Here is a 26,051-nt window from a genome sequence, read left to right on the forward strand (position 1 = left end):
GGTTTGGATTATTTATGAAATATTATCTGGCAACCCTGGTTGGGCTTCAATTTTCCGTCAACAGTTTAGTTTTAGCCAAAATAAAAACGATGGAAGACTTCTACCATCGTTGGTTTAGCCAAGAGAACTTTTTATGACATGCCAGGAAATCTCAACCAGTGTTTTAAAGAGTAAGTGGATTCCTAAGCTATTCATGTCAAACAATCCAGACTACATTACACACTTTTTACCAAGTTTGTTCAGGTTTACTGAAACTTTAAGTTTAAGTTTAAGTAAGAAGAGATAAGTTTCTCAAACTCAAAAGGACACACCCCTCTCATAATTAAGGCCACTTCGATATGATTGAATTTCTTCACTTTTAAGAGAAATCTGTTTGCTAAAACCTACCTTTATTTTATTTTTTAAATACTTGTTTCATTCAAATTTCTTTTTTACAACTTTTTGATACTTCTAAAAAAGTGACAAAATCTGCATTTTTCCTAGCCTATAACTATAATCTCATCAAACTGACCACGAAAGTTCGTGACATTACTTTACATGAATACGTTTTTGAGAAATGCCACTTTGAAAATATGCCAAAAATCCAAGATGACGGATGTTTATGTCCATTTCCATGGCAACCAGAAATGATTTTTCAAAATTCATCTGTGCATTCATCAATGGTGGTCCTATCCAAATGTATTGAGTATGTAACAGAAATCAATTCTTGGGTCATTATTGTGGATCTTTGTCTTCACTGCCGACCTTCCCCTTAACAGTTCCAAGCCTGTAACGCATAGGAAGTATTTTGTTGTAATCATATATACTGTCACTGATATAGATTGTTGGGTGATATTTTGGCCGCAAGTTCACAATATATCGATTATTTTCACTAATGCCGCAAATGAAATATGAAAAATATGAACGAAAATCAGTAGTGCTGCAACTGCAATTGTAACATTTATTTTTTGGAGTGCCGCAAAAAACAATCTCCGTCTCCCATGGCAGTATAGTTTTGTTTGTTTGTTTCAAAAAAGATCTAGACGTCTATTTCAATTATTGATAATTACATAAAATTAATGCAAATGAAAATAACAATTAATTATAGTAACTAGCTAATGTATGTACCCACCTAACACTAACAGGCAGACATGTTTTTACAATCATCCATCATTTTCAATGTTTTTCTGTAAGACATATTTCTTCATTCACAAGGATTTTTATACCAGCAAAACCGTGATAATCTGAACTTTTATATGATATAATATAAGTATATTTAACTTTCATATCAGAGATTTTGTGATTTTTATGTGATTATTTATGATTTTCTTCTGGAATTTTAACTTCATTGACCTTGTTTATTTTACCAGTATTCACCGTGCCTGTTTGTTTTTTTATTATGTTTACTCACCATATGTGCCACTATATTTTTGACCATGCCTTTCCATCATGAACTGTTTTTAAACAATGTATCTCATGAGAATGTTAACCTGTTCACCCGTGCCAAGCCGTCACAAGAAAGCAATGCCCTATTAAAGTTAACATCGGTCACTGCCATCCAAAATACCCCACCTGGTACGTCCCCCATCCATCAGGCATGTTATTTTGGAGAATGACACAACAATGTCAGCACAAAACCTTTTCCGCCCTGCATCAAAATCAAAACACACCATTCTGATTTGTCATCTGAACACTCAATCGTGTCGTAAAAAATATTAGACGTGAAATCATTTATTGAAGAAGAAGACATTGACATTCTAATTTTCGTGGTTGCGGGAAAATGAGATGATTCAATATTCATGGAAATAACACCAATAGGATACTGCTTTAAATCTTTTCAGAGGAAGAATAGATGTGGTGGAGGGATAGAAATAATATATAAAAATTGTTTACAAAATTGCATTAAAAGAATACAGCCTTTGACAGTGTTACTTTTGAGTCACATGAACTAGTCATCAACATCATTAAAATAAAATTATCATTAACATGGGTATACCGACCTCCCAGGTGAAATGAAAACAACAACAACAACAAGACAAATAATAAGAACAACAACAACAATACCACCACTACCAACACCAACACCCACCACTACCACTACTGGCTTATTTGTAGATGAGTTCCACGAATCTATCACCAAACTCAATTTCAATAGTAAAAAAAATATATTACTGGGTGATTTTATTCTCCATCATAATCAACCAAATTCACCAGAAGTGAAACAAATCAACGCTTTGCTCTCCGAACATGATTTAGATCAACTTGTCACTAACCCCACCTGCAGATCTGGAAATACCATTGACTGGATTCTGGCACCAACCAACGCAGACTGTGTCAGTCATTGATAAGTGCATTTTAGATCACGCTCCCATTTTTTGTGAACTGAACACCCCAAAGCCGTCACAACCTAAATTGTTGATTACATCACGTGATGCCAAATAGATTAACATGGATCAAATGAGAAACAAAGTGAAAGAGGTGATAATATATGTCTCCAACACAGCTGAAGATTTTAACTCTGTGTGCCAAAAATTTTTGACGGCCATGCTCCCCAAAAAACGAGGAATATCAATAAATGAGTGTCTTGCCCCTGGTTTTCTGCTGAGGACAAACCAGAGAAAGTGAAAAAGAGGAAGGCAGAAAGGAAATGGAAGTAGACAGGTTTAGAAATTGATAAACAAATATACACACACACACACACACACACGCACACACACTCATATATATATATATATATAACCCATAGAATTAAACGAATGAGAATACGTACGAAGCCTAAAAAGTGTCCACCAATGAAAGCATTCAGCGCCATTTTGTTGTTGGCTGAGAATGTAGTAATTACCATTCATTCGGTATCTATGTCAACATAACGACACAAGAAAAACAACAAACAATATCAAAATCCACAATAAAATGTTTCAGAACTGTTGCGTATATTTATGGCACAACGAAGCTGTCAAAAAATGAAGTTAGAGAATGTGTGTAATCATGTATTATAATAACCTGTAATGTGTTTTCCAACCACCACATCATCTACTACTACAACCACCACCACAATATCATCACTAACACTACTACTACAACCACCAGCCCCACATCATTATCACTACCACTACTACTACACCACCACCAGCACATCATCATCACTACCACTACTACAATCACCACAACCACATCGTCATCACTACCACTACTACTGCAACCACCACCACCATATCATCATCATTACCACTACTACCACAACCACCACCACCACTACTACTACAACCACCACCACATCACTACCTCAACTACTACAACCACCACCACAATAGCATCACTACCACTACTACTACAACCACCACAACCACATCGTCATCACGACCACTACTACTACAACCACCACCATATCATTACCATTACCACTACTACTACAACCACCACTACCACCATATCATTACCATTACCACTACTACTGCAACCACCACTACCACCATATCATCACCAGTACAACTACTACTACAACCACCACAACCACATCATCATCACTACCACTAGTACTACAACCACCACCACATCATCATCACTATCACTACTACTACAACTACAACCACCACCACATTATCATCACTACCACTACTACTACTGCAACCACCACCACCATATCATCATCATTGAAATATTTTTTTTTTTTTAATTGAGCTTTATATAGTGCAATATCTACTAAATGTGCTCAAAGCGCTTTACAAGGGGTCCCTGGTCAACATTTAACATGTAGGACGGGACATGACGCCTGTTAGGCGATATTACAATTTTTCGGACAAAGACAACTCTGTTAACGGCCAGGTACTCATTTTACACCTGAGTACGGTGAGAGAATGTGAGTAAAGAGCCTTTTCCAAGGACTCAACTATGCGCCGAGCGCGAGGCTCGAACCCAGGACCTTCCGATCCAGAAGCGAGTGTCATACTACTAGAGACCACATAGCCGCATCATTACCACTACTACTACAAACACCACCACCACATCATCATCACGACCACTACTACTACAACCACCACCACCACCATATCATTACCATTACCACTACTACTACAACCACCACCACATCATCATCACTACCACTACTACTACAACTACAATCATCACCACCACCACATCATCATCACTATTACTACTACAACTACAACCACCACCAACACCACATCACCTCACTAACACTCAGTACTACAATCACTACCATTAGGTTTTGGAGCTTTACTTCATTTGAAATAAGGAAACTTCGGAATTGTATTTGGCATTGTGTTTATATATCATAATATAATTCTAATCAGTTATCTATTTAGAACTAGATACTATACAATATGTATGCCAAATACCACCCCAATTCCCCTTTCTTGTGTGCGGGAATTCCTCTTTCGGCATTGAAATTGAGTGTGAGAGAGTCATCACTACACACATAAACAACAGAAACAATTTAAAAACAAGACTATGACACGCAACCACTCACACACGAGGCTATACTATTTATCCTTTTCTCTATATAGAATAGGACAAGACAAACAATAGCTTGACTCTCGCTACACTTCGCATTGATGTTTGTCGTCTCACGAGTTCAACTCTCGGTCGACCTGTCAATATTCCTTTTTGCCTCGGACGTAATCATTAATAGAATGTTGTGTGGTTTTGACCGTGAAGAAAACCTTAAGAAGTCACATTTATATCATTTTAGAGAGATCGTTTTGAATAATTTTGAGTTAAACGAGCGAGCAGCAACTTGTTTTCATGAACGGCCGATCAGCGCTTGTTTACTATAGTAACGCGATTCCCAGCCAACATCAAAATGGCGGATATTTTTCTCATCGAGGCCGCTGGTTGGTTAGCCAATAAGAGCACCGTACGGTTTCCATTGGGTAAATTCCTTGATATAACCTGACAATCATCCATAGTTATTTAAAACGAGACCAGTTTAAAACCAATATAGATAGTATGTCAATGCCACCCCACCACACCTAGTTGCATCAATCTTCACCATATGACACTGCAATTATAATTGTGGATTGGATTGGATTGGATTGGAGCATAGAAAGCATCTTCAGATACTCTTCTTGCACAAAGCACCACATTTTATTGACCATGTCAACTTTTTACTGTTTGTTGATTATCGATTTCTTGAGATGTCCCTTTGTATTGTTTACAAATTGCCATTTTTATAAGCTGCTCTGATCCCAGTGCTATAGAATATTTTACTGAGAAGCTCTCTGCATAAAGATGTCATTCTCTGTTGCCTTGGGTTGTTATTCTCGGGAGGTGTCAAAGCTTATTATAGTGAAGCAGTAGATTGTAGTCTCTTTTTAAACTTTTAATAATATGCAACTTTTTCTTGGTAGATTGCATCAATTATGGGGAATTTTTTGACAAATAGCAAAACGTTAAATAATTCATCAGTATTGAAATGCTGGAGAGTATTATGTATGAGAATCAAAGTCAGATGACCAGTTAAGTTAAGAAAACAAATGCATTAAACCTAATCAGTTTGATAGCTCATTTATCATTTATAGCTTTATTAAAACCCATTAATTTTGTGATTATGTTGAAAAGATATTTTTTTCTCCCTTTTCTTTTCGCTAGACAATGTCAGAACTTGGGAATTAAAGAACTATACATTATACAGGTCTATATAGTAGTTTGAAAACAAACAGGAATATTTCAGTTGTAGTGGTATTATCATCCACATATTTTTTGTTCAAACTGAACTCTTTTATTTCAGAGTTTTAAAAGGAGGAATAACACCAAAATTGATGAACGACACAAATCATGGCATCGCAAGATCATATGAAAGTACCCATATATGTTGACAATGATGAACAAGCTGCTGTGTTGTATTCACCCTTTCGTGGGAAAAATGTCAACCCCACGTCATGGACCAGTAAAATGAATTTTTGGCAAAGGTGTTTGGAGCAGAGTGCTATGGAAAATCGTTGGATAACTATAGATCTCAATAGTCTTCCTCAGTTTTTTTTAAGGAAAGGGATAACTCCAAAGTGTCTTCCTACAGTTATAGAAGAACTTGAGAGGTGAAGTTACAATTAATATTGTAATTAGGATTTATGTTTTGTTTTGTTTTTAATACTCAACAGATTTCAAACTGATTACATTACTTGTCCCTCTTAATTTTTAATATAAATGATAACAAGAGTCGTTTTTTATTGCACAAACAAGGATATATTTGGGCTTCATGGGCGTCAACCCTCTGATGATTGCTTCTACTCGTTCTGTTTTTCTTTTGTTTTGCTTTTACTAATCAAGGCAATTGATTTTTCCTTGTCATATTTTAAATGAAAATTCATCCAAAAAAAAATAAAATTTGAACTAGTTTTTATATCCTAGTTTACCACTTATTTCCTATTAAAAATTTGTATTGGTTATTAATTGAATTCATAAAATAGCTGTGTATATTAGTAATGTTGTCATTATTTTTTGTTTGGGTTTATTTTATTTTGGGGGGGGGGGGGGGGGGGGTTGCCTTTCTAAATATACGATTTTGGTTAAGAGATCAATTGTTTTGTTTTGCTACCTGACAATATATGCCATTACAGGAGTTCAGCGACCATTTAAAATATTATTATTATTATTATTATTATTATTATTATTATTATTATTATTATTATTATTATTATTATTATTATTGTTATTATTATTATTATTATTATTATTATTATTATTATATATTATTATTATTATTATTATTATTATTATTATTATTATTATTATTATCACCATCATCATCATCATCATCATTATTATTATTATTATTATTATTATTATTATTATTATTATTATTATTATTATTATTATTATTATTATTATTATTATTATTATTATTATCACCATCATCATCATCATCATCATATTATTATTATATATTATTATTATTATTATTATTATTATTATTATTATTATTATTATTATTATTATTATTATTATTATTATTATTATTATTGTTGTTGTTGTTATATTTATTTTCTTTATATTATGATTATTATTGTTATTTTTATTATTATTATTGGTCTCACGCCCCCCCTCCCCCCTTATTTTTAGACTAGGCAAAGTGAAATCTATTGAGGACTACAAGAAGAGAAATAGTTGGATGTCATGGGGATTCTCCACACTTGTGAAAGAACCTTTGGTTTGGGGTGTGAGTCAGGTGTTTGGGTCACCGAAGAAAACGCCATCTGTTTTTATATGGCCAGAGGTTTTACAAGTAAGGAACTTGAGAGAGAGAGAGAGAGAGAGAGAGAGAGAGAGAGAGAGAGAGAGAGAGAGAGAGAGAGAGAGAGAGAGAGAGAGAGGAGAGAGAGAGAGAGAGAGAGAGAGAGAGGAGAGAGAGAGGAGGAGGAGAGAGAGAGAGAGAGAGAGAGAGAGAGAGAGAGAGAGAGAGAGAGAGAGGAGAGAGAGAGAGAGAGAGAGAGAGAGAGAGAGAAGAGAGAGAGAGAGAGAGGAGAGAGAGAGAGAGAGAGAGAGAGAGAGAGAGAGAGAGAGAGAGAGAGAGAGAGAGAGAGAGAGAGAGAGAGAGAGAGAGAGAGAGAGAGAGAGAGAGAGAGAGAGAGAGAGAGAGAGAGAGAGAGAGAGAGAGAGAGAGAGAGAGAGAGAGAGAGAGAGAGAGAGAGAGAGAGAGAGAGAGAGAGAGAGAGAGAGAGAGAGAGAGAGAGAGAGAGAGAGAGAGAGAGAGAGAGAGAGAGAGAGAGAGAGAGAGAGAGAGAGAGAGAGAGAGAGAGAGAGAGAGAGAGAGAGAGAGAGAGAGAGAGAGAGAGAGAGAGTGAGTGTGTGTGTGTGTGTGTGTGTGTGTGTGTGTGTGTTAAACCCAGGTCCTTGCGTATTTATTGATTATCTCTCTTAAACCATATCAATGATGATAATTTATGAATGTTCTTCTCTCATCAGCATTGAGCAAATACCGTAATGCAACAATTGTTAAATGATCTATGATTCCAGAAAGTTGCTGAAGAAGTCCTCTCTCATATACAATCTACCATTCGTCAAGGAATAACAAGCCATGTGATATCACACGCAAAGTTTGAGGACTTGTGCTTACATATTCTGGACTCAAAAGAGCATTTTGATTTGGTTTCAAATTATCTGCAAATGGACAAAAAGATACATTTGGAGCAGACAGAACAGTGTGGTGGTGTACGTGAATTTTATTTATTTAATTTTTTTTGTTTACGATCAGAATATATGATAATTTACACATGTTTTTATTATAAGAAGTATAGGTTGTATAAGTATGGACATATATGAAAAGATATGTTTAGAATCACAAAGATTATGGTACTGAAATAAACGCTTATTTTGGGAACTCATCTATCTTAGAATTTTTCTTTGTTTGGTAAACAAATGAGTACGTTGAGCTCCTTTCTTTGATATAGTATGTTCCCTTGGGTGGCTTTTATTTCCGTTCATAATCATCATGCTTCTTTGTTTGTTTTGATTTTCTTGTTTTATTTGTTGTATATCATTTGTGTTAGAGAATTTGCTATGCCGTGCTTCAGGCAGCTATTTGAAAATGAATGCTTTGGCATGCTCAAGTTTTTATCTTTTTAAACAAAATTATTCATTTAATATAGAGAAATCTAATCGTCTTTGTGTTTTTTTGTTTTTTTTCAGCTTGTAAAAATATGTGAAGAGAATAAAGCATCTGTGTCTGCTATAAAGATTACTGATAGAAATATTTTTGAGTAAGTATTTTTCTTCTTTAAATTGTTTTTTTTTTTTCCATTGAATTCTTACTCCTTGATTTTGACAACTAGAGTCAAATGTAAGTCATATTAGAGGTAATTGCTGTTCACCTTTTATTTCATTGTGTAGTAAAAGTGGTAGGTGAGGATCATGGAATAGTCAAAGTTGCTAAACTGTTCAGCAAAACAGCATATTTTGTTCTTTATCTCTTAGATAGTTCACTTTTAGATATCGGAATCAAATTTCAACATTTAACAATAAGTTGATTTGTTATTTGTTCTTTAATGTTTTTTTTGTTGGTTTTTTTTTTTTTTTTTTTTTTTTTTGCTCTCTACTCACTTGACATAATTTTTGTGTTTGTAGCATTTTTCATTGCAATTTTCAAAAAAAGTATCCCAATAAGATTCTGTAATTCGTCACCCATACAAACTTTTATAATTACCAGAGTTCCCATGGGCTCCTTAAATTCAAGACTCCCTGAAAACTCCTTGATTTTGATATTATTGCACGTCCTTGAAAATTCATTGGATATTGATTTCTAGAATCTTTTCATTATCCCATTTTCCTCCTTTTTACTGGCACTGAAATTACCTAAATGTGTCACAAGTGCTGTAAAACCCTTAAAAATAAACAAACAATACCACCCCTACCATACATTTTTAGATTTTATATGTTACTATTAAAATTTGTTTGGAGCTTTACTTGATTTGGAAAAAGAAGAAGGGTTTTGGGATGGTTATAGTCCACAATAGATAAGATTTTTTATGCGGAAATTCCAGTTTTGGTATTGAAATTCTTCCGAGTTGTGGCTGAAATTCATGTGAACCAAATTTTAAGTTGGCCTCTCTTGTCAACCTGAGAGGTGGGCATTAATAATGATAATAATATCCTAGCTGGGAGGGAAACAGTCAAATGTGTAGTTAGAGTTTTGGGAGATGATATTTTTTGTCTTGTAAATCATCTCTCTGTTATGAACTGTATTATGTTTTGTTTACATATTATATACTAGTGATCAAAAGAAAGTATACACTTGTTTTATCTACAGAATTAGTATGAAATATTGTTCTGGTTTATTAAAAGCATATGTGTAATCATAGTACTATCATTTATCTTTCATTTTGTTAGAATTTATAACGTTTATGGTTGATCTTGTATGCAACATAGACTTTTTAAAACATGATCTTCAAAAAGGGAAGTAACAAGTCAAAACGTACACTATAATTTTGACAAACAATGACATTTTAATAAAATTACCTGTGTTCAATTCGTTTGAAGTGAAGGTGAATCTAATTCAATCAGTAACGAGCATGTCACCCGTTCGCTCCAATCACAGCATTGCATCTCCTACACATGGAATTGGTCAATCTGGCCAGCTGGTATTGAGGAATGTTATCCCAAGCTGTTCTTATGGCGTGTAACAGTTGTTGTTCATTTTTCGGGTCTAATGAACGAACTTGGAGGCCGATTATGTTCCACATATGTTCTATCAGATTTAGATCGGGGGATATTGCAGGCCACAGGCTGATAACGTTCACATTATTTGCTGCTATAAAATCCCTCATTACAATAGTTCGGTGGGATGGTGCATTGTCGTGTTGAAGTTAAAATTTCGGATGTTCATGAAAAAATGGAATAACATAGGGTTGTAAAATGTGCTGGATGTACCTTGCACCGGTTAGGGATATATTTACATGGACTTGAGGTGTCCTATAGTCTCTGCTTATTCCACCCCACATCATGACTTGTCCATATCCTCTGTTTGGGGATTCCAAGACACAAGAATCGTAAAATCTTCGGTAACAACATAATCTACCGTCATTTCTTCCAATCACAAAGCGTGATTCATCTGAGAAGAGAATAAATGACCACGCATGCGTTGTCAGCGCAGATGAGCACGGGCCGACTGAAGACGGGCCAAACGCTGATGTGCTCTAAGAAGTTGTCGCATCATCGGACGTCTTGCGATAATGTCATGCTCTCTCAGTCTGCGTCAAACAGTGTAGACTAATTCGTGCACCTGGGAACTCTAGCGCAGTTTCAGTCGCCGTCCTAAAACAATCCCATAGATGCGTATAAAACGGTCCTCATCTTGTGTTGTTACTCGTGGCCTGCCAGTTCGATTTCGGTCCCTTACCGTTTGTGTTATTTCAAATCGATCCACTAAGGAATATACAGTTCTCCTTGTGATATTAAACATTCTTACCACATTGGTCACAGACTGTCCAGCTTGAAGATGACCAACGGCACGTGCACGTTGTTCTAAACTAAGTCGTGGCATCGCGTAGATTAATGGATGGTATTTTGTATTGTGTTTTCCTGCCTTGAAAATAGTTCAAGAAGACACTGATGACAAAAAAAGTAATCTACACACTTCCTGTCCACTGTAAGGGGCTAAAAGGTAATTTTAGCATGTGCGCGACGTGATGAGCGAATTTCAGGTCAAAAACAAAAGCATCGACTATCGGTACACAGAAAGGCTAATGGTAAACAACTCAGTGGAAAATCATTAGCCTATCTCAATGGATGAAAAAGTAACGACGATTTTAAATGTGTATACTTTCTTTTGATCGCAAGTATATATGATTTGTAAAATATGTGAGTGTATTCCTCTTAGTGGGGACCTCTGCTTGTGTCTGGATGAGACTCTCAAACAAAGTACTTTGATAGCATGCTCTTGGAATCTATGTCTGTTTCCTTTTTGAACCAATTCCCCTTTGTCTTACCTTCTCTTGGGTGCTTTAATTATAATTGTAGGACTTTTTACTATCTATTTTCCTTCGTTTTACTGGTGCTGATATGACCTTAATGTATTGCAAGTGCTGTAAAACAAAGTTCGGTTGTATATGAATCCAAGGCTTTACCTCTGTACCGCTGTGACACAAAGGTGATACTAGCTAATATGATTGTTTAAAAAAAAAAAAGAAATAAAAAAGGCATTTGAGTATTGTACCTTATTATCAATATATGTATGCAATGATCTATTATAAATATGTTCCCTTTAAATTTAAAATATCCTCATTGCCCATATTCATTATTCTTTTTCAGAATTAATGAAGCTCTCTTGAAAGTAAGGAATGAAATAAATACCTGTTCAAATAAAGCAGATGCGTAAGTACCTCTTTATTGCATTTTCTTTAGCTCTGTGGTGGCATGATCAATTTACGTCTCTTAAATTAAAAAATCACTTCACTAAAATGATATTAATTTGATTGTGAACATAGAATAGCATTTTGTTTTTGTAATTGTTTTAATGAAAAATGAAAATGCAATTATAAAGGTAGTTTCTCAGTTTCATATTGACTGATATATTTATGTAATTCAGTCACTCCCCCAACTGGACAAATTTCCATTTTGTACAGTACAAATGACTCCTTTTGACACTTGCACTCTCATTGTATTCATCATTTCCTATAGCCTTGTACTCATTTGCACCTGTTGAAGGATGATTAAAAAATATTGTTACATTTTTCTTTCGAAAATCCTCAGACTTCGACTGGAAGCCAAAGATTACTTGAAGAACAACAATAAAGGAATGGTATGTTCTCGTCTTGATGAGTTCACTGATGATGATGATGATGATGATGTGGGATGAAATCCCAGGGAACAGAATTATCTGTATATAATTTATCCCTCTAATAGGATGAGGTCCCCTGCTTATTGGGATGGACATCTCTGAGCCAGATCTTCATTTTGATGATTTTATTGCAACAGTTTCTATGTGTTAAAATAATATATAATAAATGCAAATTGAGCAGGAACACCCAAGTGAAAGTTGTCATTACAAAGACAGCCTCGCCAACGAATAGTTTATTAGGATGCCACATTTTTTTATTTATCTTGAAATCTGTCTTTTGAAATATTATTAGTTGGTTTTAATCCAGACCTCCAGGCTTCATCATTAGTCATGAACTTTTTTTGCCTAGTGACAAATATCCTGGCACTTGAGCATGGGCAAATTGTTCTGTTTAGTTCCTCTTCGTGATAAGTACAAATATGAACTGTGATTATTGTGGAGAATGATGAAGGTATGTGAAGAATATTTTGCTAAAAGAGATGACAAAAGTATAAAGACTCCAGAGAAAAGTGTCAAGAATAAATTGAAATGGGAATGTTTGCAGTAAGGAGTTGAGGAAGGTATTTTTTATTCGGATTCATTTAAGAAGCTGCAGGAAGCAGGTTTTGTGGATAAAATTAATTATAGGAGCAGTGGTATGAAAGCTCTATCGAAACACACCAAGAGACCTAGTCACATAAGGCATTATAACTTTAATTGATCCTCTAAAGCGATTTCAGAAATTAAAGAGATGAGAGAATGGTGAGGTTATAACTGACCATGAAATAGTTTTTCTGTATGTGGGGCACCTAAATTGAGACATCTCCCTGATTTTCAGGATTTTTAAATTATAATCATTGGATAGCTTCCCTGGTTTATGCACTCAACACATGTATACTAAGGGCGAGTTATTTTACGGTCTGTGTCAATGCTTGCTACAGCGTCCATCGTTTCACAAGATGTGAAACAAGTCTCATACCTCCTGCCTCATCAGGCAAGACAATGTTCAATAAAGGGGTTGGGGCAGAGCTAATGTTTTGACTGAACTTACTTACTTATCCGAACCAGCGACCACCTGAGCTCTAGCCCTTCGGTCTGACTGAACAATCAATAGTGCATTATTTTGTTAAAGGTGTTGACATCTACTTGTGTCCAGTTGACATTGCTTCCTTTGAACTTTTCACTATACCACCAAATTTGTTATGAATTATGTTTGCAGAAATTTACAAATACACAAACATGATACCACTATCATTTTCACTGGCCAATTGAATTGGCTTGATTGGATGAAAAATGTGCAAACTGCATTCGCTCTTGTCATATAACAATAATTACAATTCAAATAACAGCCTATTAAATCTGGTGCATAATGTTAAAGATTTTTATTACAAAGATGTCACCAAAAAATGATAAAAATGAAAAGGAGTGGCTTGATTTTGCGCCCCCCCCCCCCCCCCCCCCCCACCAAAAAAAAAAGAATTAAGGAGATAACCAAAAAGTTAGTCAACCACTCCCTCCCCCCAAATGTACACTTCTTAACCAGTCAGTTTCATGGCTAAACATCTAGAGAGATCGCCTTGATGTGACAGAAGGTCTTTAGTACTCCAAACTTTGTGAAATCAACTTCCCTTGCAATTCGGGAAACTCAGCTAACCGAGACAGTTTTGACAGTGACAGACATTTCCTCATTAAGGAGGTTCCACTGTAATAATGATGATGATGACGACACAGTGTATACTATATATTGCACCTACCTTATGGAGAGATTAAAGTAACTTACACCACCACTTCATTTAAGAAATACATATTTTTGTCTGCTATCTAAATGTACTTTTCATTGCTATTGTCAAGATTGTCATAATTTTTTAATATCATTTAATTTACATGTGAGGCTGTGCAATTTGTCATTTTGTAACATTCACCACCAAAAATAAAGGACATAATTTGGTTTCATCAGTTTCTCTGGGTTAAAGGATAAACTCACTCTCACTCATTCCCATGACCAGTTGGTCGTCGGGGGGGACATGTAGGATGCAGACTTCATAACCTCACGTCATTCATCATGGTCTCTGGCCTTTTCTAGAAAGCTATTTAGGTCCAGGCCTGTCCAATCTTTGATGTTGTCTTGTCATATTTTTTTTCTGTCTTCCTCTTCTCCTTTGTCCCATCACAGGGTCCTGCATGGCAGTCTTTCACAGGTTATCATGGCGGACAGTGTGTCCAAACCATGGCAGTTTCCTTCTTTTCACTATTGACCACAGTGGTTCGTGTCCTCCTGCTTGGTCCTCAACCTCTTCTAATATGTCTTTATTTGTCCTGTGTTCCAGATATGAAACTCAAGGATTTTCCTGTAGCTCTTATTTTTTAAAGCACAGATTCGTTTTTCTAGATCTGCAGTGAGAGTCCATCTTTCACAGACATAGAGCAGGATGGGCAGTATCAGCGATCTGAACAATTTTAACAACTCCAAAATCAATGTTGTTGTTCCAGATGGTGTTAAGTATTGTCATGGCTGCTGTTGCCAAATGATTAAAGATAAAGCAAAAACTGATGATCTGGTATATAAATGGTATTAGTCATAGGTTTTTAAAGTGTCGAAAAAGTGAGGACAAAATTAATATTTTATCCACACTTTTAAAAAACCTTTTAGAAGTTATTTCAACTAATCTATTTGTGCTAGATCGTCAGTTTTTGTTTTATTTTTCATAATTCAACCCAAAAAAATTGATGAAAGTAAATTATGTTATTAGTTTTTTAAAAATGACTTAGTGTTGGAGTATTTTTGTGTGGAATGTTACGAAAATGACCTTTTGGCACAGTCTCATGTGCAAGGTTTTTCAGATTGTCTTATACTGAAATGAATTTTCTCTGATTAACTCACTCAATCCCAGATTTTTGCTACTTTTCAAAATTGGAAAAAATGTATTAAAATTGAGCATGTGCATAAATGTTTTTATTCAACTACCATGAACATGTAAACATTAAGAACATTAGCTTTGATTCTATGCCTATAATTTGTCTCAGAAAAATGTAATAAATAGCATGGGGTAAAAGTAACCCCGGGTATACGACGGATATAGTTGGTGTTAGGGTTGAGTGAGTTAATATTGATTGCCACCATATTGTTATGTCTATTTTTGCTTTGATTTATTCAATGTCAGGCTCTGCATTGCTTAAGAAAAAAGAAACGTTTGGACATGGTCGTTTTGTCAAAATCTTCAACAATTTTCAGTCTGGAAGAAATTCTCAACAAAATTGAGGAAGCAGAGACTAATATGATGGTATGTTGTTTAAAAGAAATAAGAGCTCCAGTTGGAATTTGGTTGCAATTTATTGTCATGTAATGTGTTTGATGACCTATCAATTTGTCAATATGCTCTCTCTGTTCATCTATTGAACTCCATTAGTTATTTAAAGTCATCGCTCTTAATGTGAATATCAAACAATAGGTCCCACATTACCTGCCACTCTCTCTCTATCTATCTCTCTCTCTCTCTCTCTCTCTCTCTCTCTCTTTCTCTCTTTCTCTCTCTCTCTCTCTCTCTCTCTCTCTCTCTATCTGTCTATCTAGCTATCTATATATCTATCTCTCCATCCATTGTCAAACAAATGAGACTTATATATATTTTTATTTTTTAAAGGGACACAAATATATAATATGCTGATTTGGCAAAACTCTTCGGATGTCACACAAGCTAGTTGTGATGTACGAGCGAGTAAATGTGAAAAATGTTATCTGCATGATTTTTATTTTTTCACCATCGTTTTCATTTTCCATATAACTACATTCTGATGAAAGGATTTTACAATTTGAAGCTTATAGATAATTTAATTTGATTTTTTACTGAGCTCTTTTGAAGCAAAATACCTTCAAAATTGACCTAAATCCTACCTCAATGGTAGAGGATTTCAACTAACACTGAGAACCTAAACTTTTACCAAACGCCAACATATTACATATCACTCTTTTTGTCATTGTTTGCTCTTTGGAGTACAAGTCAGTGGGCATGAATATAAGCTACCATTGAGTCAGTATAACGTTGCGTATACAAATGAAAGGAGTAACGCGATAAGCAATTGTCCAACATTTCATTTACTATCCTGTGCAAATATTGTGTCATCAATAAAATCATGCAACTATCACATTTTGCTTTCAACTTTATATCATAATTTACAGTATAAGATAACTAAAAGTCAATATCAATATCTGAAAACTAAAATGATATCATGAACGACAAAGTAACTATGAGCACTGAGAGTATAAATATGGTGAGCAAGTGCCATTGTGATGATAATGTTAAAGAATTTGTAGTAAATGTGTATGTCTTGTCTTTAAAAGCGATTTTCTCTGTTTTAAAATTTTTGACCTCCCTCCCTTCAAATATGAATAATCTAGATAATTACAAAATTCAAACTGCATTTTGTCCAGAAATGGTGCTACTATTAGAATATGTAATAATACATGATTCAAATTTTTCGGACATCTGACAGGTTTTGCCAGAACACCTCACACAAACATAATATTTTGCTTCAAAAGAGCTCAGTAAAAAATTAAATTAAATTATCTATAATAACATTATAGGCAAAAACACACAAGAGGTGAGAGCATTAAAATGATATGTATATAGAATTCCTATTAACAAGTTTAAAGGTCTTTTTTCATTTCACCTTTTCTCTGTAGGTTGTTAAAGCATGTGAGAAAGGACTCGCTGTATTGAAAATGATGAATAAGGAAAATAGCAGAGCCCACGTCGAATCTGTAATGGATGAGGTTAATGAGGTAATTCAGCGAATCTATTGTACTTTGTTGAATTAAATAATAACTCACAATTAAGCATTTGATTCATTAAAGGTTTTCTTTATGGGATTACCCCTTTAATTATCTCGAATTTGGGCAATTTTGCCAAAAATATGGATATTAGCTGGATTTTAGTTATGCCCAGCACTAGAAAAGGTCTCTTTCGTTATTATTATAGGATTATATTAAGCATTTTAAAAAGATAGTATCATAATAGTAGAGGATGTGTTGGTGCCATCAAGCAAAGTTTTTGTCATTTGTAAATTTAAATTATGGGGGAAAAAAAGGATTTTCAGAAGTGATGGGATTATGCATTGAGATGAGAGAAGATAAATTGGAATGGTTCAGTCCGGACATGTAAAGAGACGAGAGAGAGGGAGTACGTGGGAAGGAAAGTATTGGACTTACAATTAGCGGGAAAGAGGAAAAAGGGATGCCCAAAGACTAGATGGTGGGATAAAGTAAAGGATGATGTGAAAGAACTGGGCCTAGAGGAAGATGATGCTCTGAGCCGAGATGCAAGGCATTCATTATGGCAACCCTGCAAAATGTGGGATAAGCTGAAAGAAGAAGAAGTATGGGATTATGCATTGATGAAAATATCACTTTAAGGGTTATTAAACATGATAGCTTTTTATGGCTGCATTATCTATTAGTAGAACTGAATGAAATATACAGTGCACCTGACATTAACACAAGCAACATGGTTAGACCCTATATTATGTTGGATTTTTCTTTTGTGACCTCCCTTTCCACATATCAGTAATTGGGTAGCTGGGTCTGTTAGACTTGGTGGAAAATACTTTGTGATAGACTAGCATTCTCTCCAATGGGTAGTAAGTATTTGCTATTGTCCGTCTCATGTTATAGAAACCAGGATAAACTCCGTCTCCTTGGACCTAATGGATCTGAAGGACTACAACCCACCTACTTGTGATTTTGTGGTTGACTAGGACTTTGATTAGATCTGATGTAAATAACTCTTCAATAATCCAATTGTCCATACAGAGGAAGCAATTGTCCTGTCCCTTTTTCATACAATAGAAAATCAGATGAGCTCAGGCTACTCTGTTGGTTCTTAAGAGTGTTAGCAAGCGTGTGACAAGCTATAACCCAAAAAAAATGTTGCGATGACTGATGAAAATATATTCCATTAAAATTTTTTTTTTTTGGGATGTTGTTGTGTTCTTGGTAACGATCATTGTTTAAGAGTTTATTTTAGACAATATTGAGGTGGTCAATTATTTTTTAATGAGGCAGTCAGATTATAAGGTTTCAGAATGTTTATTTAATTTTTTACCTTTTTAAATGATGAGAACAGGATTACTAAATCACTTTGTTTTTTTAATGAAGAAATAAGGAAATTTGTCAAAGCACAAGCAACACGCTGGAAAATAGAGTGTTGAGTTCATGAGACTGAGAACAATGTTTGCTAAAAGCTCTTCACTTTGTCTTTTTTTAAATATATATAGGCAATCCAAGATTCAGACGATATCAATGTTGCCATTCAAAACAATGGACTAGAAACAGATGAAGAAGTATCATTATTAGAAAAGGAATTGAAAGATTTATTGAATGACACACAGCAGAAACCAGCAGAAAGAAAAGAATTGTCATTGGCTGATGATCTAGTCCTACCTGATTTGGCTGGCTTGTCTCTTTCAGACTTGGGTAAGTATTTGAATTTGAAATTCCCACATATATAAATATATAGAAGGAAGAGGCTTTTATGTCACTGATGGTAATAGATAAGGATACCTTTTACTTGTTCGGCCAACACTGAAACTCAAATTAAGAAAATTTTTCATGATTTGTGACTAATTGTAAATCCAGAGATCAGTGGTGTGTCAAACATGCTTTGGAGCAACAAGGATGGCAACTGCTGAAGAGACTGCTGAAGATGAGCCATGCTTAGTTTCTTTTTTGTTTTGTTTTAAGATCACTCTGGTTAATCTGAATATCCCTAGGAATACAATTTGCAGAAGCAACTGCACATCAAGACACAGGAATACCTATAAATTCCTACAATCAATCACACACAAGAACATGCTTATACAAATATTTTTTTATTCAAGGACTGTCAGGGACTGGAATACACTACCACAAAAAAATTGGTAGACAACACAAGCACCTTCAAAACATCATAAGACACAGATATTAGGTCTCAAGATGATAAGACTATGTCTTTTCCAGATTGACATTGTGGTGAAATTGATGATTTCTTTCAGTTTTGGCCTTTCAATTCTGTTCTTTTTCCAGTGCTTTGCTTGGTGGGCGAAGCTCTTCCTCTTTTGTCTTCCTTTAGTTTGCTGTGTTATTCTAGTATTCATTGGCTGGTCAGAAAGTCTTCTATATTGTATCAATACCTTGATTTTGTGACGATCCTCAATGGAGTTGTGGTGGGACATTGATTCAACTTTTTGGATTGGGGTGGATCTCATGCCTCCAGTGATAATTCTACACGCTTGATTTTGAATCCTGCCCAGCTTATTAAAGTTTGGTCTGCAGATACTCCATATTCAAGAACTGGCCTGATCCTTCCAGTGTACATCTTTTGAAGTATTGAAGCATCTGCTCCCCATGTGGAGCTAGCTAATTTCTTCATAAGGTTGAGTCGTGATTTGGCTTGGGCCTCAACTTTACGTGTCTGTGATTTCCAGGTCAATCTTATGTCAAAGGTGACTTTAAGGATGTGGGGCTATTATTTTGAGGAAGTGAATTGCCATTAATTTTTAATGCTATCTATTGGTCCTTGGGAGAAAGGCTAAAGATGGTGTAGGTGGTTTTAGACTCCTTTATTTTGATGACACAATACCATCCAAAAATCAGTGCTAGAATGAAAAGTAGCTGGCAGAAAGGCATGGGGCAAACCTAGGAAGTCTTGGAAAGGAAATGTGGAGGCAACAACTGGTAAAAAGATAATCGACTGCTCGGTAATGGCCCTTGAGCATGAAGAATGGCGTTTCATGACATTCAATCTCTGTAGGGAGATGGAACTCCAGTAAGGTAAGATTTTGATTAGCCAGTTTTGTCCTTCCAGTGTCCTTCCAAGTTTTTGTCCAGTTTTCTATATTTGTTAGGGCCTGTTGAATCCTGTAGCAGTTTGTGGTGGTATATTCTTCAAAGCAACAGAACACCAGGTCATGGAAGATTCTTTACGATGTCATTGACAAAGATTAAAAAGACTGTTGGACTTAGAACGCCTCCTTGAGCAACTCCCTGCTTAAGGGAATTATTAGAATTGATAATAATAATAATAATAATAATAATAATAACAACAACAACAACAACAACAACAACAACAACAACAACAACAACAACAACAACAACAACAACAACAACAACAACAACAACAACAACAACAACAACAATAATAATAATAATAAATATGATGATGATGATAATAATAATAACGATGATTATGATGATGAAAATGATAATATATAAAGGACGGATTATATCAGCCATCAACAGAATTACCCATTTTTCTTTTTCAGATCTTCCAGAAGTGCCAATTCATTCCCCTGCCTCGTCAATGTCTATCTCCCCATCACAAGCTGAAAACGTTGAAAGAGGGACGGGTTCCTTCCCTTCAACTTGAAACGTATAAATTGGAATGTTATCTTAACACATTCTATTTAGTATGGTAAATTTGCATGGCTAGTTCCTTTATAGATTAACCTGGTGAGGTATATTGTGTTTAATGACCAAATGATTATTACTTTATATAGATTTCTGTGATATATGAAGTTCCTTGAGCACAATCTACGATGCGATAGATGTATTTTTACCAATTTTATACCCCCTATACCTGCAGTTTTATTTGCAGCAGCAAACCTGCTTATAGAATGGAAGTTGTGGATGGGAGTCGGCAGGTGAAAATGACATTTTAACCTGCATCAGTAAAATATTAGACATGCAATATATTTTTTAGGCCTCTCTTTGATCTTGTTTTTTTTTTCATCAGGAAGAAAAGTTTTGACAGTTTCACAAATGTCACTGATCATAAAAATTGATATATTTTTAATCCAGCATACAAATCTTAAGTCTACTTAGACACTGCTCGATTTAATGCTTTTTTGTGAAATTTCATTTTTTCTTATTTATTTCAATAGGTAAAAGATTATCCATATTTTGCCATGACAACAATGTTTTGATTTTCGGTTTAATTGACTGGTTTTCTCACATTTCAAATTTATGGTTCTTACTGCAGTGTGTAGCGATCATAAAGCCTCTGTCTGACTCGAGGAATATTTATTTGTAAACCGGGAGAGACTTAGAGAAGATGGGATTCCAGAATAGTTTTCATTTTTCCTTTCCTCATTACGCATGGCAGCTGTCCTCTTCTCGAGTTTATGAATAGTGGAATGAATAAACTCCCCACTCTGCTCCTCCATCAATCCAGGTCCAACCTGATATTGTTGTATGAAGGGAAGGCAGTGATACTCCAAAATGTGTTGTTTTGGTATTAACGCAATTTTATAATAATGTCCATATGTCATCATGTAATTGTCAATGTTGTCTTTGATGCCTGTAATGGATGTGTGTGAGATAGGATTTATGTGTGACCGGGTGCTTTGTACCATTGAATATGCAGCATTAAGCGAGTCAATCTTACTTTGATTTCATGAGCTTTATCCACGATGAATGGATCGTTGTCCACTCACGGGTTGTTGAAATGATTGAAGTTGTAATGTCATGGAAAACATCAGGCTTTAGATATATGTTATAGTGATTGCCTGTGAAGGAGCGACTGTATGCTTGTGGTGTGATTGGATTGCATGTTTGACAAGCACTGTATCTAGTTGTGAGCATACAGGACCAGCTCTGGGTGTTAAAGGTATGTGTTGTAAAGTGTCAAAGTCTTCCTGTGTCATTGTAAGTCTGTTACTCCACTCATCGTCGAAAATAGCACATCCTTCCAAAAATTCAATATTCTTTTTTATGTCGAAGAATGTCTTGCAATTACCTCCATAATTGCGAAGATTGTGTGTTTGTCCTGTTTGATGTAGTTGGTTGCTATTGTGTATATGGTTGTCAAGTTCATCCGCAGCACATTCCAAAAGACGGTGATGTTTTAATGTAATGCCAAGTAAGATGTGGAGATATGGTGGGCTGATTTTGTTGAGATATACGTTGAGTAATGGGTCGTGGATGCAATTGTTTTATTGTAATGTCTGTTTTCTCTCTCTGTGTCCTTGATTCATAAATTTGTCATGATCCTCTCTCAACAAATCTAATGTGTGGGGTGCATTTACTCTAAAATCCCTTCCTTGCTGCATACCTTTTTTAGTTGTCAGACACCACAGACATGGATGTGTACCTTGTGGCTCAGACAACTTACTGAGAAAATCATAGTCTCCATGAAGGAACACCACGATTTTTCTTCCCTCCAATTGGACTGGTTCCAGTTGTGTTATCTTTTTATGTGTGTCTGTCATGAAAATCTTTAAGTTGTCATGCATGTCTTTGACATTTGCCATACCTATCAAGTGTGTGTAACACACTGTGTTTGAATTTGAATTGGGTTTGCATGGATTGACAACTGCCATGCACACTTTTAAGCTTCCTTTTCCATGATCGACTCCCACCTTTACCCAGATTTCTTCCTTAGGTATGACACCATCATGCCAAGTCAACTGGCCGTTGTTCTTGTAGTTGTCCAACATGTAGATCAGGTAACCAGCGACTTATTCACGGACCCATAGACCTGATTAGCAGTTGTCCATCCATAAAAACAGTGTCTGTTTTACTTTTAAAGTTTAGTGTGAGTTGTTTCTTTTAGGTACTCGAAGGCTCGCTGTAACCTTTACTACATAAATGAGATAGGGTAATATTTGTTTTGTCCATGGGTGAAGTAGAGCTGTCAACCATTCTTGGTGAAAATAGATTGTGATGAGTATGTGATATAAATGATGTTGAGGTGAGTGTACATCATTAAGAGTGTTTGATGTAAATAATGTTGATGGTGTAGATACATCATCAGGAGTGTGTGATGTAAATGATGTTGAGGGTGTCAATACATCGTGATGAGTGTCTGATGTAAATGCTAGTGGGGGTATGTTTTGAACACTTTGAAATGAATCTGTTGTGCTTACAGACTTTGCTTTATTTTTCGGACAATTTTTTGATCCAGAAAAAATTTATTCATAGTGGCAGCAAATTAAACAATTTTCAATGTTCAGGGTTGGATCATATTCTGTCCAGAGATGATATCTATCAGTCCCAATTGAAACCATATTTGTATGCCTAGTTTGACTTTTTTTATGCTTAATCATTCGCATTTTAAAACTACACTTGTAACACAAAGAAGTTGAATGTTTGTCTTGAATGTCTTTGGATAGGTTTATATTAAATATTAAAATTAAATCCTCTTTATACGTTTCACATGTTATACGTTTCTTTCTTGATGTTTTTTCTTTTACTGTAAATGAACGATGACAACAAATCCTGCGTAGTTCGTTTACACATGAAAGATGGTACTCAAATGTGTGAGCCATTTTCATACTAAATTGTCAGTAACCTATTAACCTGTGACAAATTAAACATTACGTGTGATATTAAAAAATGGGAAAATATCAGCCTTCGAAACATTGTACATTTTTTAATGGTCAAAAGTTTGACATTTTGATGGTATATTTTTAAAGTATTAAAGCACTCACAAAATATTAAAGAGATGGTTGGATAAATACTTACTATAAACAATAATTTAAAAATTCACTCACTTCTAAAAACCTCACTTTGCTCAATGCATTTTAAACAATAAATATAAAATTTTCCACAACTCATAAATCCTTCAGAACTATACAAGTGACAGGAACATGATTTATCTCCAAAATGTTGTGAATTTTTTTCATATAAATGTAACATTAACGAAGGAATGATGATGCATTTCATAATCAGTCACGGCTACCGCTCATCCGGTCAGCATGACCCAGCCGACTGCCGTCCAAACGTTACCTGTGCAGTGACTCATCACCACTCAGCTAAGACTCAGGGTTTGTGGCCAAATATGCAATCGTGTTATGAGCTCCTCATGTTAATATGAATTTAACTGTGTAGAATTTTTAATACAAAAGACCTTTGACACTCAGAGGTATTGCACAGTAAAAATCCTTCCTTCCTTCTTTCCTTCCTTCCTTCATTAATTCATTCATTCATTTAGACTAATTTTTTACTCATCATTCATTGAGGGGAAAAGAAATCAACATTGAAATTATAAGAAATAACAAATCAAAACGAGATCAGGTTGGTTGCCTTCGATTATTTTTTATATTTGTCACTATCTTTAAAATGGTGAAAATTAATTACATTTTCAAATTATTGTTCACAAACAAAATCATATACTGTATGTACAATATTTAGACTGGTGGTTTCTCTCCTGATAGAAATCAGCTCAACAGCTTTGGAAAAAAAATTGCTCACTTAAGATTGCTGTTGCTGGATTAGCAATAACCTCTTGCTGTCCTTCCAATTTATGGTTAACTTTGGATGCTTCCTTTCACCAGTGTGTGGAGATTCCAGATGTCACCTTATCTCAAATTCCACTGCTGTCATTGGTGGTGCCGCCTGCTGTTGCTTGTTTTACTTTTTCATCAAATGATGATTACAGACAGAATGTTTTTGGCAGATTGTGGTTTACCTTCCTCTTTCAACTTTGACTGTGGTTTCTTAGATAACATGCAGATAGAATTCACAGTGTCTGCAGGCTTGTTGACATCTGATGAAGAGGTTGATGAGAACCCTTTAATCGTAAACCTGGGGTCGAGAAGAGTCTCCATTTGGAGGTGATTTAGTTGTCGAAGTTCTTAAAGTAATATCTCAAATAATTTTGAATGTCATTCTGAGTGTGGTGTTGTTATTTGAGATCGGATACAGCAGACGATGGATGTGGACATGTGCCTTTCTGTACACAGCTCTACAATGGTATTGTAATGCTAGCGGAATTGTTGACAGCTTACCATATGTAGAGTTCCAACAAGATTCTACATCCTGTTTTAGTTTCCTTTGAGCTGTCTGACTGATTTTGTGAGTTTCAGGTCATGGGTCTGCTGTGAAAAAAAATGGTCATAATGATCTTGATTTTGTTATTCGTCTTGAAAATAATATTAATCCATTTGATTTTGATGGCATTCTTTATACATGATGAGGACTACTTGCAAAGCAGTCCATAACTTTTTTTTTCTCCAATATTTGCCTATTTGTCAATGATAATTTTCAATATTTTTTGCTGAATAAATTATGAAGAGATGATTACCATGAGCTTTGATATCAGGTGTTCTGCATTACCGGTATATTGTATTCTTCATGGTTGTCAAAACTCTCGACTTGAATTGCTATTCCAAAGTATTGAGGCGAGCCATGACTGTAATGTAAGATTCTGTTGCTGTCATCCATTGATATCCATCAGTGATATTGAATACCATGTGGTCAAAGATGTACAGCTTCCTTTTCAGTTTTCTTTGTTGTTCCTCATTTAGCCATTGTAGGTTGCTTATCAACGTTTTCCTTGAAACGATATCACAATGAGGATTTAAAGTACCTATTTATAAGTTTCCTAAACGTCTTGTTTTCCACTGCAGTTGGAGATTGCAGCTGATTATATATTGAATTTGGTAGTCAATTTCCTTCTTTCCAGTACTACAAGGTTTATACTTTGTCCTTAGTGCCACTGTCTCTAATAGTAAAGGCTGCTCTACTTTGACATTGAGTATGAGGAGAAATATAGGGCATAAGGGTCTGCTCCACACTCTTTCTGAAATTTTTTTACATCGGGTGTTTGCCGAATTATTCCATTTGTCACATCAGTGGATGTCATGAATGTCCTGGTACAGGGCTTCTATGGTGCATGACCTTATAAAGAATGGACGTGGATTTCTTCAATGTCATAGCATGTAGATAATTTTTATCTCTCAGTGTAATCAATTTCCAACAGACACTTTTGTTTGAAGGAGACATCATGATAAGGTGCAAAGTATGAAATGAAATGATACTTATTATATT

At 35.2% G+C, this 26,051-nt stretch overlaps 1 protein-coding gene across 2 annotated transcripts; it reads left to right on the forward strand.

The window, feature by feature from the left end:
- LOC144965576 (charged multivesicular body protein 7-like) lies at nucleotides 1-25,310 on the forward strand. 2 transcript variants are annotated; one of them, XM_078901071.1, is made up of 11 exons: nucleotides 17-170; nucleotides 5,729-6,035; nucleotides 7,060-7,222; nucleotides 7,954-8,148; nucleotides 8,626-8,696; nucleotides 11,743-11,805; nucleotides 12,184-12,232; nucleotides 15,412-15,531; nucleotides 16,932-17,030; nucleotides 18,521-18,719; nucleotides 20,546-25,310. In XM_078901071.1, exons 2-11 carry the CDS (start codon nucleotides 5,776-5,778, stop codon nucleotides 20,647-20,649), a joined length of 1,323 nt encoding a protein of 440 aa, XP_078757197.1. In that variant the 5' UTR covers nucleotides 17-170; nucleotides 5,729-5,775; the 3' UTR covers nucleotides 20,650-25,310. The 2 variants fall into 2 exon arrangements, with proteins under 2 accessions (XP_078757198.1, XP_078757197.1); XM_078901072.1 differs by lacking the exon at nucleotides 7,954-8,148 and having other exon boundaries at nucleotides 1-170; nucleotides 20,546-23,431.
- The last annotated feature ends 741 nt before the right edge of the window (nucleotides 25,311-26,051 follow it).

This window comes from Berghia stephanieae, chromosome 2, assembly GCF_034508935.2.
Source record: "Berghia stephanieae isolate SIO BIC M18660-M18661 chromosome 2, UCSD_Bste_1.3, whole genome shotgun sequence".
Classification (NCBI taxonomy): domain Eukaryota; kingdom Metazoa; phylum Mollusca; class Gastropoda; order Nudibranchia; family Aeolidiidae; genus Berghia; species Berghia stephanieae.